The sequence below is a fragment of the Eucyclogobius newberryi genome, unplaced genomic scaffold (genome assembly GCF_026437365.1).
Source record: "Eucyclogobius newberryi isolate DKJ021-1_F unplaced genomic scaffold, fEucNew1.0.hap1 SCAF_3, whole genome shotgun sequence".
Classification (NCBI taxonomy): Eukaryota; Metazoa; Chordata; class Actinopteri; order Gobiiformes; family Gobiidae; genus Eucyclogobius; species Eucyclogobius newberryi.
Window position 1 is genome coordinate 2,575,900 of NW_027315945.1, and position 15,267 is coordinate 2,591,166.

At 48.8% G+C, this 15,267-nt stretch overlaps 1 protein-coding gene across 10 annotated transcripts in view; it reads right to left on the reverse strand.

Annotated features, from left to right (window-relative positions):
- syngap1b (synaptic Ras GTPase activating protein 1b) overlaps positions 1-15,267 on the reverse strand; it is a 324,464-nt gene that overhangs the window by 218,833 nt on the left and 90,364 nt on the right. For all 10 annotated transcript variants that reach the window (XM_072460138.1, XM_072460136.1, XM_072460135.1 and 7 more), the window contains exon 2: positions 6,748-7,247. In XM_072460138.1, the coding sequence (XP_072316239.1) occupies positions 6,748-7,247 (500 nt within the window). The remainder of the gene's footprint in view (positions 1-6,747; positions 7,248-15,267) is intronic.

The following is a 15,267-nucleotide window of genomic DNA, read 5'->3' on the forward strand; positions in this document are numbered from 1 at the left end:
CCTTTGAAGTGAGGACCTGGGTGAAGGAACATGAGCCAGCCGATGGAGTTACCGCTGCTAAGTTGGTCGTGCAGTATCTCAACGCTCGGAAAGGAGTATCTTCTGCACGGTTAACAACAGCATCCCAGCGCGCACCAGCTCAACCTTTTCTACCAAGGCCCGCCAGACGTGAGACCAACCAAGACCTGTCAGGTACCATGAATTCTGCCCCAAACCAACGAGGACCTGGTAAGGAGTTTATTTGTTTTTCCTGCCAACAACCTGGGCACAAAGCCTCAGTTTGCCCAGTCCGTAAAGCTAAAGTTAGCGGAGCGTGCTATCCTCCAAGACCAGAGGCGGAGGGCACTCGTAAGACAGACAGTACTATCAAACACTGTAAAAATGTGCTAAGTAATTTGCTTTACTGGACACTGGTAGTTTCACATCCCTTATCAAATGTAGCTCAGTGCCTGTTAGCAGCATAAACTATGGCAAGACAGTGGACATTTTGTGTTTGCACGGGGACAGCCACCTTTATCCTACTGTGGAGGTTACCATAACGGTTGCAGACCAGCCCTATCTGGTGACTGTGGGAGTAGTAGAAAACCTACCCGTGGATGCTATTCTCGGTTGGGATCTACCTTTTCTGATGGACCTGTTGTCTGGGAATGTTGACTCTGGGGGGAATGATGATGTGTCATGTCCTGTTATCACGTGGGCACAAGTGAAAGCCGGCGTCCAACCTCTGCCAGACTTGGACAGTAGTCTGTGTGAGGGAGGCATCAAAGGGCCAAGGAAATCCCGGCATCAGCGACACTTTGAAAAAGAAATGTGGTCTTTAAATCCTGAAAATTGTGATTCTTTTGTGTGGGACGTGCCTGAAAATGTTTCTTTGTTGCAAAGCAATTATATTACTTTGAAAAGTCTTTTTGCTAAGGTGGGGAAAGAAACCAAAGGTTGTCTGGGTCAAGAGACATTTATTATTGACAATGGGGTGTTGTATATTGTTAGTGATGAATGTAAACGTCTTGTTGTTCCATTTAGCTGTAGGACCCTTGTCATGCATTTAGCACACATAGTTCCATGGTCAGGCCACCTCGGTCGCCACAAAACATTCTTGCGCTTCAGTTCTAGATTTTATTAGCCGTCCATGTATGCTGACATTCACAAATATTGCGCTACATGTCCGACCTGTCAGAAAACATGTCCAGTGCGCAAGTCTGACCGTGCCTTTTTGCAGCCTCTTCCAGTTATCTCCACTCCCTTCCGAAGGATTGCGATGGACATTGTGGGGCCCCTGGTGAAGAGCAGCAGTGGACATCAGTACATCCTGCTCATCTCGGATTATGCCACCAGATTTCCAGAGGCTTTTCCGCTGAGAACCATCACTGCGCCTGCTGTCCTTCGAGCGCTTGTTCAACTGTTCTCCTGAGTTGGATTACCTGATGAAATTCTCACGGACCAGGGCACCAACTCGTTTAATGCACCTTTACCAGCAGCAACTGGGCATTTCATCCATCAAAACCACTCCGTACCACCCACAGACGGATGGACTGGTTGAGAGGTTTAACCAGACACTGATGCGGATGCTCCAGAAGTTCGTGGATGATACCGGCAAAGACTGGGACTGTTGGCTACCCTTTGTTTTGTTTGCCTATCAAGAGGTCCCACAGGCGTCAACTGGATTTTCTCCATTTGAACTGTTATATGGCTGGGATGTTCAGGGGCCTTTGGACCTTCTACACAAACAATGGGAGGGCCCACCAGCACAACAAAGACATTGTGAAGTTTGTACTTGAAATGCGAGAGAGACTGTCAAAGTACTTAGAGGAGGCAGAGAAGAACTTGCAAGGTGCTCAAAAAGCCCAGAAAACCTGGTACGACCGCCAAGCCCGCAGTCGTGAGTTCCAGCCTGGTCAGAAGGTGCTGTTTCTTCTGACATCCTCCACCCATAAACTTTTAGCAAAATGGCAGGGCCCGTACACTGTCACCCGGAAGCTGGGGCCAGTCACCTACGAGGTCCTGCATCCAGAGAAAAAGAAGTCCAGGCTGATGTACCATGTCCATCTCCTGAAGGAGTGGAGAGAGCGTGCAGTCCTAGCTCCAACAAAAGTTCTGTTGGTCAGGAAAGTAGATGATGACAAGGACGGGGAAGAGCCGGACATGGGACTGGAGGGACTGACCAACACTTCTACCCCTGTGCTAGTTCATCTCCCTCCTGAGCAAGCCACACAGTTACTCCAGACCTTCAAAGAAGTGTCCTCGCTGTTCCGTGCCAGTCCTGGAAGAACTATAGTGGTGGAACATGTCATACGCCTGAAGGAGGGTCGGCCAATTCGACAGCGACCATATCGTGTTCCACAGCAGCTTGTGGGAAGCTCCAAGATGAGATCCAAGAAATGCTGAGACTGGGAGTCATTGAACCCTCCAAATCTGAATGGAGCAGTCCTGTCGTGATTGTTTTCAAGAAAGATGGATCACTCAGGATATGTATTGACTTTAGAAAGCTGAACTCTGTGTCTGAATTTGATGCATACCCAATGCCAAGGATTGATGACTTGCTGGAGAAGATTGGTTCAGCCAAGTACATAACCATATAGGACCTTTGCAAAGGATACTGGCAAGTGCCCCTTGAGAAGTCCTCACGGCCCTACACAGCATTCCAAACACCAACTGGACTGTTTCAGTTTACTGTGATGCCATTCGGGCTGCATGGAGCACCCGCCACGTTTCAACATCTGATGGATCGAGTTCTCCAGGGGTGTGAGCTATTCAGCGCGGCTCATCTCGACGATGTCGTCATCTTCAGCGAGACCTGGGAGGACCTTGTCCGACATCTCTCCCAAGTCCTGAAGTAGATCCAGCGAGCCGGTCTTACGCTGAATCCAGCAAAGTGTGAGTGGGCTCGGCAGGAGACACGCTACCTCGGCTACCAGCTGGGTCGAGGGGAGGTGAGGCCTCAGGTTGACAAGGTCGAGGCTATCCTGAAATATCTGAGGCGACGAACAAAGAAAGAGGTGCGTTCCTTTCTGGGGTTGGACGGATGGTACCGACGGTTTGTGCCACAGTTCGCAACGATTGCCACTCCGCTTACTGCACTCACCGCCAAAGGCCAGCGAAACCCAGTCGTCTGGACCAAGGACTGTGAGAATGCCTTCAACACCCTCAAAGCTCACTTGTGTTCATCACCGGTGCTGAAGAGTCCAGACTTCCCCAAGCGCTTCTTGGTACAAGTGGATGCCTCTACGGTTGGCCTCGGAGCAGTCCTGGCTCAGGGGGAACTTGGAGAGGAGCGTCCAATATTGTATTTGAGTCGCAAACTCCTGCCACGCGAGACCCGCTACTCTGCTGTCGAGAAAGAGGGCCTGGCAATCAAATGGGCGTTGGAGAGCTTGCGCTATTACCTGCTCGGACGAGAGTTTGATCTGGACTGATCATAGTGCCCTGACTTGGATCAACACTATGAAGGATCATAATAGTCGCCTGACCAGATGGTATCTCGCACTACAGCCCTTCAGATTCGCCATCCGACATTGTGCCGGCAAGATGAACATTGTTGCTGATTATTTGTCCAGGTTGCCCCACAGTGTCAACCTTCCGGAAGGGAGGGATAATGTGACGGAGCCAGTCCGTCTTTAACTAGTGTCAGCGCTTGTTTGCTGAGCGGCCCTTCATGCCCGCGCGCACTTTCCAACACACACTCATCATGTGACACCGGGTATTTTATGTATTTCTATTGCTTTATTTTGAACATGTGTATGTAATTAATGATGTCTTACGTTGTAGGAAGATGCTACAACATTTTATTGTCAGTTTATTTGGGATTTGAATTATCTAGTTATTTTGCTCAGTGGGAGGTTCAATTGGGGAATAAAGGCGAGCCGCTCTTGGGTGGGGGAGGAGTCTGTCTCCGACAACAGTGAAGGTAACAGTGTGAGAGAGAGACTCAAAGAGAGAGAGAGAGAAAGAGAGCGAGTTAAAGTTGAACTCAAAAGTTGGAACTCTGTAAATTGATGTATTTTGGATTTTTGGACCTTTTTTGCTCACTGTATATATTTTTACACTGTGTCACTCTTTTTGCACTTCAGTTTTAGCACAATAAATCCACCTGAGCACTTGAAATCTGACTTCGCCATTGTTTTGAGAGAAAGCCCCGCTACACGCCGGTTCTGTTCACAGTTTTTATGGACAGAATTTAGGCGCAGTCAGGGGTCAGAGGGTGTGGTCAGGGGTCAGAAGGTGTGGTCAGGGGTCGGAGGGTGTCCGGTTTGGGGACCACATAATCTCAGCTCTGCTGTTTGCAGACGATGTTGTCCTGATGGCTCCATCAAACCCGGACCTGCAGCTGCACTGGGACGGTTTGAGCCGAGTGTGAAGCGGCTGGGATGAGGAGGCCATGTTTCTAAACTGGAAAAAGGTGTCTTGCCCTCTTCAGGTGGTGGGGAGTCCTTGCCCCAAGTGGAGGAGTTCAAGTATCTCAGGGTCTTGTTCACGAGTGAGGGAAGGATGGAGCGTGAGATTGACAGTTGGATCGGTGCAGCAGCTGCAGTGATGCAGTCGCTGCATCGACTGTTGTGGTGAAGAAGGAGCTGAGTCCAAAGACAAAGCTCTAGATTTACCGGTCACTCTACGTTCTGACCTCACCTATGGTCATGAGCTTTGGGTAATGACCCAAAGGACAAGATCGTGGATACAAGCGGTCAAAATGAGTTTCCTCCGCAGTGTGGCTGGGCGCTCCCTTAGAGATAAGGTGAGGAGCTCGGCCACACGAGCTCGGAGTAGAGCCGCTGCTCCTTCTGCTTAGGTTGCTCGGGCATCTGTTCCGGATGCCTCCTGGGCGCCTTCCTGGGGAGGTGTTTCCGGCATGTCCCACCTGGAAGAGGCCCCGGGGAAGACCCAGGACACTCTGGAGAGACTATGTCTCTTGGCTGGCCTGGGAACGCCTCGGGATCCCCCCGGAGGAGTTAGAGGAAGTGTCTGGGGAGGAGGAAGTTTGGGAGTCCCTGCTTAGACTGCTGCCCCCGCGACCCGGCCCCGGATAAAGCAGAAGAAGATGGATGGATGTATATGCTTAGTTTGTATTCAGACATCTGACACAGTTTTTTAAAAGATTGCATCACTTTCGAGATGTACATTGGTAAGGTCAAATATAATAGAACATTATCTGCAGAGCAGGCAATCTTATGTTCCTTCCCATTGATTGAAATATATCAAATATATTTGACTAGTGGTTCCGGTTACCCCTCTCACCTCTCTCTCCAGAGTCAGCAGATTTGTCAAATGAACATTGATTTTAATTCTTGATGTTGGACAATCGTAAAGAGCCCCAATTTTATTGCAATTTCAAAAATCTATTTGAAATTTGTTTAGCACTTTAAATAAATATGGCCAGTTAACAAAATCCAGAGCTTTCTCAGCATCCAAACTAATGATCGCAGTTGCAAGAAAAAACACATGTATGTGGGGGTATAAATACGCAGGGCTGAAAAACGCGTGCGTATTTTAAGCTTAAAGCCGTGCAACAATAAAGGCTTTTAAATACTTTTTTGTCCCAGTTTCTTGTCTTTGGGAATACTCAACGAATCAGCCCTTCTCTTCAATTGAGAACCTGTTTTAATTTTACAGTTATTTGGACATTCAAGAACCCACGCAGCGCTTCTTATTTCTATTTTTTCCTCATAATGAAAGCAGTTGTTGTTGTTTCTGTATTTGGTTCATTATGTGTAAAGATCATCTATGTTATCATCCATTTGTTGTAAGTTAATCAAACCTGTCTGATCATTGTGAATTATGTAAATTTGGGAGTATTTGTTCCATTATTTTGGACATAATTGAGGTGTATATACTATAGTTTACATTCACAATAGAAATGGGTCTGTATGAGGCACAATCGAGTCCTTTTTAGATGACAACAATTTTCATCTGGATTTCTTATATTTGAAAAAAATTTAATACAGGAAGGATTTGAGCAATTTTATGGATGGATTGTGAAACAAGGACATACTCTACTGGTTCATTATCACTGTTTAAAAGGACTTGTGTCAGAGTTAAAGTGTGCCAGAGCAGGGCGTGGCAAATATCCCATATTTTTTTAACTATAAAATCCTGTGTAACTTAAGGAGTTTTGTTAAATGTGCATACACAAGAGGGAACTGCAGAGAAGTGTACAGAGCCTCTAAACAGACGGAATCTGATGAAAATAAACCATAATAGGCCTGCAGTAAGGCTAGATTCAATTGTCTCATACTATTGTCATTGTTTTACAGTGTGATTTCTGCTGTTTGTGATGGAGGACTGAGTAAAACATGTCTGTGCTCTTAATATTTCATGAAATTAGATTTTCAGTGAGCCAAAGAGTGCTCGGTTCAGAGTAAAAATATGCACACGACTTTTAAACCCCTCATAAGTATCATTGCATGCTGTCTTTCTATGTAGTCGAGCTAATTTGAGACTATTTTTTCACCGGAATATGGTGACCGGAATATGTCGATTCTGGTTAGCTAAATGCGGAAGTCGTTAGTGCAAAACCCATATTGTAACTTTTTCACAAGGCACACCACCTGATTGGTTCCATAAAGATGTTCCTCAAACATCTTAAGGAATGGTATAAAATGTATCTCCTGTCTATGGAGTAATGCAGATGGAATAAGAAGCTTGCATGTGCTAACCGTTAACCTAAGGGCACTTCAGTCTAAAGGCTACCATAGGTGATGGGTGCCATGGGTGTGATCTTCCAGGCTAATGAATAAAGTTGAAGTGGCCACTCACCTCCTCCTGGTCCAACATGTAGATGGTGTTTCCGGGGTTCACGCGTACACGGGGGTTCCAGCGCTCGGGGCCTGGACGTTCTCTGGAGGGGCGCTCGTACACGGGGCAGCTTGGTGGTGGTCTGTCGAAGGAGGGGAGGATGTGAGGTGGTCTGTCGACGGAGGGGCGAATGTGAGGTGGTTTGTCGATGGAGGGGCGGCTGTGAGGTGGTCTGTCGATGGAGGGGCGGCTGTGAGGCGGTCTGTCGATGGAGGGGCGGCTGTGAGGCGGTCTGTCGAAGGAGGGACGGCTGTGAAGCGGTCTGTCGAAGGAGGGACGGCTGTGAGGCGGTCTGTCGAAGGAGGGACGGCTGTGAGGCGGTCTGTCGAAGGAGGGACGGCTGTGAGGCGGTCTGTCGAAGGAAGGGCGGTTGAAGGAATGGTCGTATGGAGCGCGGACGGAGTGAACGTGGGTGCGGTGATGATGGTGGTAGTAGAAGGGGGGCGCGGCACACCTGGCATCTGCACACAGACAACAAATAGAACATTGCCAAATGAAGGTGGACAAGCTTCACCAACCTCAAACAGCTCCTCCTTTTATGGAGTAATAATGGTCTAAAAAAAACTGAAACTCTCTCTTTGTGGCGACTCCCTCTGACTTTAGAAAGCCTATCCATTTAAATGACAAACAGAATCTCTTAAATATTTGGGTGTAGTTTTACTTGAACACTGACACGGGCAAAGCCTCAGTCTTAATTCTGTTAGATCTGAGTGCTGCTTTTGACACTGTCCATCATGTGACCCTCTTACAGAGACTAGAGGACAGGGTGGGCATCACTGGCCCCGCCCTAAACTGGTTAAGGTCCTATCTGGAAAACAGGAAGTACTTTGTTGAAATTGGTAGCTGTGTCTCAGACCACATGACCCTGACCTGTGGAGTGCCCCAAGGGTCAGTCCTGGGTCTCCTTCTGTTCAACCTCTACATGCTGCCGTTGGGTCACATGATATGCAGTGAAAATATGTCCTATCACAATTATGCAGACGACACTCAGATCTATGTTTCACTGTCGGCAGGTGAATATGGACCAGTGGATTCACTCTGTCACTGCATCCAACAGATCAGTGTGTGGACCGGCCTCCTGCTGGGGCCAGAGGGCCTCCTGCTGGTGCCAGAGGGCCTCCTGCTGGTGCCAGAGGGCCTCCTGCTGGTGCAACAGATCAGTTTGTGGATGCAAAACAACTTTCTCCAGCTGAACTCAGACAAGACTGAAATCATCGTCTTTGTCACAGAAACAAAGAGAAAGTGTTAGCGTCACCTCCAGAGTCTCGCTCTAAAACCTACAAACCAAATTAGAAATCTGGGGGTAATAATGGACTCAGACTTGAACTTTAATAGCCACGTCAAATCAATAACATCAGCAGCTTTTTACTATCTAAACAACATTGCCAAAATCAAAAATATAGTGTCAAAACCAGATTTAGAGAGACTTATCCATGCGTTTGTCTCCAGTAGATTAGACTACTGTAACGGCCTGCTCACTGGTCTCTCCAAACGAGCTGTAAAACAGCTGCAGTTCATCCAGAACGCTGCTGCTCGGGTCCTGACTAGAACCAGGAAGTATGATCACATTAGTCCTGTTCTCAGGTCTCTGCACTGCCCCCTGTGGCTCAGAGAAGAGACTTTAAAGCAGCTCTGCTTGTGTACAAGTCTCTCCATGGCCTAGCACCAAAGTACATCTCAGACATGTTAGTACCATATGAACCATCTCAGACTCTGAGGACCTCAGGGACCGGCCTCCTGCTGGTGCCAGAGTCAGGACTAAACATGGACCGGCCTCCTGCTGGTGCCAGAGTCAGGACTAAACATGGACCGGCCTCCTGCTGGTGCCAGAGTCAGGACTAAACATGGACCGGCCTCCTGCTGGTGCCAGAGTCAGGACTAAACATGGACCGGCCTCCTGCTGGTGCCAGAGTCAGGACTAAACATGGGGAATCGGAATTCCATTTTTACGGAGCTAACATCTGAAACAGTCTTCCTGAAGATGTGAGACAAGTTCTACACTGACATGGCATCTACAATTCCATTAATCCATCTTCCGCTTATCCGGGGCCGGGTCGCGGGGGCAGCAGTCTAAGCAGGTACTCCCAGACTTCCTCCTCCCCAGACACTTCTTCCAACTCCTCCGGGGGGGATCCCGAGGCGTTCCCAGGCCAGCCGAGAGACATAGTCCCTCCAGCGTGTCCTGGGTCTTCCCCGGGACGTCTTCCCGGTGTGACATGCCCGGAACACCTCCCCAGGGAGGCGCCCAGGAGGCTCCGGAACAGATGCCCGAGCCACCTCAGCTACTCCGAGCTCCCTCCGTGTGGCCGAGCTCCTCACCTTATCTCTAAGGGAGCGCCTTGTATCCTCGATCTTGTCCTTTGGGTCATTACCCAAAGCTCATGACCATAGGTGAGGTCAGAACGTAGACCGACCGGTAAATCGGAGCTTTGTTTTTCGGCTCAGCTCCCTCTTCACCACAACGGTCCGATGCAGCGACTGCATCACTGCAGCCGCTGCACCGATCCAACTGTTGATCTCACGCTCCATCCTTCCCTCACTCGTGAACAAGACCCCGAGATACTTGAACTCCTCCACTTGGGGCAAAGACTCCCCACCCACCTGAAGAGGGCAAGACACCTTTTTCCGGTCGAGAACCATGGCCTCGGATTTGGAGCTGATTCTCATCCCAGACGCTTCACACTCGGCTGCAAACCGTCCCAGTGCATGTTGCAGGTCCGGGTTTGATGGAGCCATCAGGACAATATCGTCTGCAAACAGCAGAGATGAGATCCTGTGGTCTCCAAACCACCCTTTGACCCCTGACCACACCCTCCGACCCCTGACCACACCCTCCGACCCCCGACTGCGCCTAGAAATTCTGTCCATTAAAACTATGAACAGAACCGGTGACAAAGGGCAGCCCTGAGGAGTACCACATGCACTGGGAACAGGTCTGACTTACTGCAGTGAACACAGCTCCTGCTCCGGTCATACAGGGACTGGACAGCCCTGAGCAAAGGGCCCCGGACCCCGTACTCCCGGAGCACCCCCCAAAGGACACCCCGAGGGACACGGTCGAAAGCCTTCTCCAGATCCACAAAGCACATGTGACTGGGCAAACTCCCATGAGCCCTGGAGCACCCGATGGAGGGTATAGAGCTGGTCCAGTGTTCACAATTCATTCACTTTAATTACATCTTAACTTAATTGAGTGTCTGCTTATGATGTCATAAAGCAGACACTATACGTTCTTGTATTTTAGGTTTGTAGGAATTTTGACCCGTTTCCACTCCAAAATGCAGCAGAAAACATGGCCGCGTGGGAAGGCTGAAGATTTTTCAATGACACTGTACTGCATGTGTTACACACATGCAGTACTTTCACACAAATGCAGTACCTTTTCCACAAATTTTGCACATTACACTTCTTTATACAACTAAAGTACATGTTGTTGTTGTTGTTGTTTTATGGCGGTTGGCATCCAAGTGTTGCATTACTGCCAGAGTTTATTCTTCAGACTTTGTTACATTTCCTTCCATGACTTTGGTGTTTCAAAGCCCATGAGGAACATCCTCTTCCTCCTCATCCTCAATGTTCATGCTGCTGTCCCGAGGCCCGGGAAAAAGGAGGAAGCAGAGGAGACGAGGCACAAGGTCTGGTGGGCAGGTCAAGCGCAGACGAGCCTTGTGTTCGGAGCACACGAGCCCGCCCGGTCAGCGCGGCTGCACCGGTCCTGGAGCCTGCCCGGGTCATCGCGGCTGCTTTCCCGGAGCCTGCCCGGGCCATTGCGGCTGCACCGGTCCTGGAGCCTGCACGGGACGTGGTGGCTGTTTTCCTGGAGTCTGCGCGCCGCTGGTATTGTGAGCGCTGGGGTCCACCGTCCGCTTCCTTGTTTTCGTCGGATTACCGGCGAAACACATGGGAATCACGTGACCGTAACGCGTGCCTTCGACAGGTCCCGCTGCGCTCAGCTGAACCGATGGACGTGACGTCATCCACGGTCCGGCTCGGCTTGTTGATGCACGTTCAATTGCCAACAAAGCCTTTTCCTTGAATGAACTTTTTACAAGACAAAACCTTGATTTCATGTGTCTTACGGAGACATGGCAGAGAGAGGGTGAGTTTATTCATCTAAATGAACTCTGCCCACCTGGCTGCTCCGTTTCTGCGATGCCTCGCCCTGGTCGACGTGGAGGAGGTCTGGCAGTTGTGTCCCAGGACCGTTACATGTGTAAAGTCATCGACTCGCACACTTTCACTTCCTTTGAGTCACAGATGATTAAGGTTGGTTCTTCAAGTCCTTTTTACTGTGTTTTAGTCTACCGGCCTCCTGGTCCTGCTGCTGACTTTTTAAAGGACTTTAGTGACTTTTTATCTTCTATTATAAAGCTGGAAAACGTTTTAATTCTTGGGGATTTTAACATTTGGGTCGATGGCTCATCATGCCCTGCAAAGGATCTTTTAACCTTGACCGAAACATTTAACTTTGAGCAGCATGTTTCAGGTCCCACTCACCAAAAGGGACACACTTTAGACCTGGTGTTTTCACTTTAGACCTGGTGTTGTCACTTTAGACCTGGTGTTTTCACTTTAGACCTGGTGTTTTCACTTTAGACCTGGTGTTTTCACTTTAGACCTGGTGTTTTCACTTTAGACCTGGTGTTTTCACTTTAGACCTGGTGTTTTCACTTTAGACCTGGTGTTGTCACTTTAGACCTGGTGTTTTCACTTTAGACCTGGTGTTTTCACTTTAGACCTGGTGTTTTCACTTTAGACCTGGTGTTTTCACTTTAGACCTGGTGTTTTCACTTTAGACCTGGTCTTGTCACTTTAGACCTGGTCTTGTTACTCTGTGTGGAGGATGTCCATATGAGCGATCATAGCTGTGTTTTATTTGAATTGAACTTTTCTCCTGAGCCGGTGCCTCAAACATCAGGTCTCAGAGGAGCATTATCACTGCAAATGCAGCCGTCATTGTTCTGCTGTGTTTGATCCTCACTTCTTTATGAATTGGCTTGATATGGACAGTTTCATTATTTCCTTTAGCAGCCAATGTTTATCCATTTTAGATCAGGTGACACTTGTAAAATCCACTGTATCATCACAGAAAAAAGCTTGACATGTCTTTGACAAAGACATGTCTTTGACAAAGACATGTCTTTAGAGCTCTAAAGACATGTCTTTGACAAAGACATGTCTTTAGAGCACCACTCAAGCTGTTGACGAGGAACTGTTTCTTTCAGTTGAGGAAAATCTCTAAGCTCAGGAAAATGGTGTCTCAAAATGACCTGGAACTTATAATTCATTTGTGTCTTCACGTTTAGACGATTGTAATAGTTTGTTTTCCTCTTAACAAGAAGGAACTCTCTCGTCTGCAGCTGCTCCAGAACTCTGCAGCGAGGATCTTAACCCGCACAAATAGAAGGGCCCACATTTCACCCATTCTTAAAGCCCTTCACTGGAGCCGGTCTCCATGGAAACAGTTTAAAATCCTAGTCCTGACTTTTAGAGCTTTGCATGGTCAGGTCCCTCTGTACATCCTTGATCTGATCACACCGTACGCTCCCTCTCGCTCACTGAGGTCTTTGGACCAGAAACTGCTGTTGGTTCCTCGCACTGGTTTTGGGACCAGAGGAGACAGATCCTTCCAGACTGTTCCAGACTCTGGAACCATCTTCTGCTCTCACTACGGTCACTGGACTCACTTATTGCTTTTAAGGCTCAGCTTAAAACCTTTTTATTTAGTCAAGCCTTTTAAATGCAGTTGCTTTAGCGGCTGATTTTACTGTATATTGTTGTATATGTTTTGTTCACTGTAATTTTTTTGTGTTTTTATCGTTTTATTCTGTGTTTTGTGAAGCACTTTGTGACTTCTGTCTGTGAAAGGTGCTTTATAAATAAAATGTATTTACGTACTTACTTACTTACTGTCTTGTGATTATAAAATGTTTTTACTATTGTAAAGCACTTTGACTCTCTTTTGTGTGAACTGTGCTCTACAAAAACATTGATTGATTGATTGATTGATTGATTTATAAAATGGAAAACTGACATGTACTTTGAATTTAAACAAGGACACATTTAACAGACATTCTGGTAATCAAAGAAAAAAAAGAAAAACATCTACACTTCATTTCATTGGTTTACATTACGTTAGTCAGCAGTGACGAAAACTATGGCAAAAATATTTTACTCAAAGAAATTAACATTGCTGATCAGATATCTGGGCTCTGAAACATTTCAGTTGGTCTAAGACATTTCAACTGATCTGAGAGCTTGCAGCTGTTCTGAGAGCATGCAGCTGATCTGAGAGCTTGCAGCTGTCTGAGACCTGTCATGGGCTCTGAATCCTTTCAGCTGGTCTAAGAGATTTCAGCTGGTCTGACAGCTTGCAGCTAGTCTGAGAGCTTGCAGCTGTTCTGAGAGCTTGCAGCTGGTCTGAGAGCATGCAGCTGGTCTGAGAGCTTGCGGCTGATCTGAGAGCATGCAGCTGTTCTGAGAGCTTGCAGCTGTTCTGAGAGCTTGCAGCTGGTCTGAGAGCATGCAGCTGGTTTGAGAGCTTGCAGCTGTTCTGAGAGCTTGCAGCTGGTCTGAAAGCATGCAGCTGTCTGAGAGCTTGCAGCTGGTCTGAGAGCATGCAGCTGTTCTGAGAGCTTGCAGCTGGTCTGAGAGCATGCAGCTGGTCTGAGAGCTTGCAGCTGGTCTGAGAGCTTGCATCTGGTCTGAGAGCTTGCAGCTGTTCTGAAAGCTTGCAGCTGGTCTGAGAGGATGCAGCTGGTCTGAGAGCATGCAGCTGATCTGTGAGCTTGCAGCTGGTCTGAGAGCATGCAGCTGGTCTGAGAGCTTGCAGCTGGTCTGAGAGCATGCAGCTGGTCTGAGAGCTTGCAGCTGTTCTGAGAGCTTGCAGCTGATCTGAGAGCTTGCAGCTGTTCTGAGAGCTTGCAGCTGGTCTGAGAGCATACAGCTGATCTGAGAGCTTGCAGCTGGTCTGAGAGCATGCAGCTGATCTGATAGCTTGCAGCTGGTCTGAGAGCATGCAGCTTGTCTGAGAGCTTGCAGCTGGTCTGAGAGCTTGCATCTGGTCTGAGAGCATGCAGCTGATTTGAGAGCTTGCAGCTGTTCTGAGAGCTTGCAGCTGGTCTGAAAGCATGCAGCTGTCTGAGAGCTTGCAGCTGGTCTGAGAGCATGCAGCTGGTCTGAGAGCTTGCAGCTGGTCTGAGAGCATGCAGCTGGTCTGAGAGCTTGCAGCTGGTCTGAGAGCTTGCATCTGGTCTGAGAGCTTGCAGCTGTTCTGAAAGCTTGCAGCTGGTCTGAGAGGATGCAGCTGGTCTGAGAGCATGCAGCTGATCTGAGAGCTTGCAGCTGATCTGAGAGCTTGCAGCTGGTCTGAGAGCTTGCAGCTGGTCTGAGAGCATGCAGCTGGTCTGAGAGCTTGCAGCTGTTCTGAGAGCTTGCAGCTGATCTGAGAGCTTGCAGCTGGTCTGAGAGCATACAGCTGATCTGAGAGCTTGCAGCTGGTCTGAGAGCTTGCATCTGGTCTGAGAGCTTGCAGCTGTTCTGAAAGCTTGCAGCTGGTCTGAGAGCATGCAGCTTGTCTGAGAGCTTGCAGCTGGTCTGAGAGCTTGCAGCTGTTCTGAAAGCTTGCAGCTGGTCTGAGAGCATGCAGCTGGTCTGAGAGCATGCAGCTGATCTGAGAGCTTGCAGCTGGTCTGAGAGCATGCAGCTGGTTTGAGAGCTTGCAGCTGTTCTGAGAGCTTGCAGCTGGTCTGAAAACATGCAGCTGTCTGAGAGCTTGCAGCTGGTCTGAGAGCATGCAGCTGGTCTGAGAGCTTGCAGCTGGTCTGAGAGCATGCAGCTGGTCTGAGAGCTTGCAGCTGGTCTGAGAGCTTGCATCTGGTCTGAGAGCTTGCAGCTGTTCTGAAAGCTTGCAGCTGGTCTGAGAGGATGCAGCTGGTCTGAGAGCATGCAGCTGGTCTGAGAGCTTGCAGCTGGTCTGAGAGCTTGCAGCTGGTCTGAGAGCATGCAGCTGGTCTGAGAGCTTGCAGCTGGTCTGAGAGCTTGCATCTGATCTGAGAGCTTGCAGCTGTTCTGAGAGCTTGCAGCTGGTCTGAGAGCATACAGCTGATCTGAGAGCTTGCAGCTGATCTGAGAGCTTGCAGCTGGTCTGAGAGCATGCAGCTGGTCTGAGAGCTTGCAGCTGGTCTGAGAACATGCAGCTTGTCTGAGAGCTTGCAGCTGGTCTGAGAGCTTGCATCTGGTCTGAGAGCTTGCAGCTGTTCTGAAAGCTTGCAGCTGGTCTGAGAGCATGCAGCTGGTCTGAGAGCTTGCAGCTGGTCTGAGAGCGTGCAGCTGGTCTGAGAGCATGCAGCTTGTCTGAGAGCATGCAGCTGGTCTGAGAGCATGCAGCTGGTCTGAGAGCTTGCATCTGGTCTGAGAGCTTGCAGCTGGTCTGAAAGCTTGCAGCTGGTCTGAGAGCATGCAGCTGGTCTGAGAGCTTGC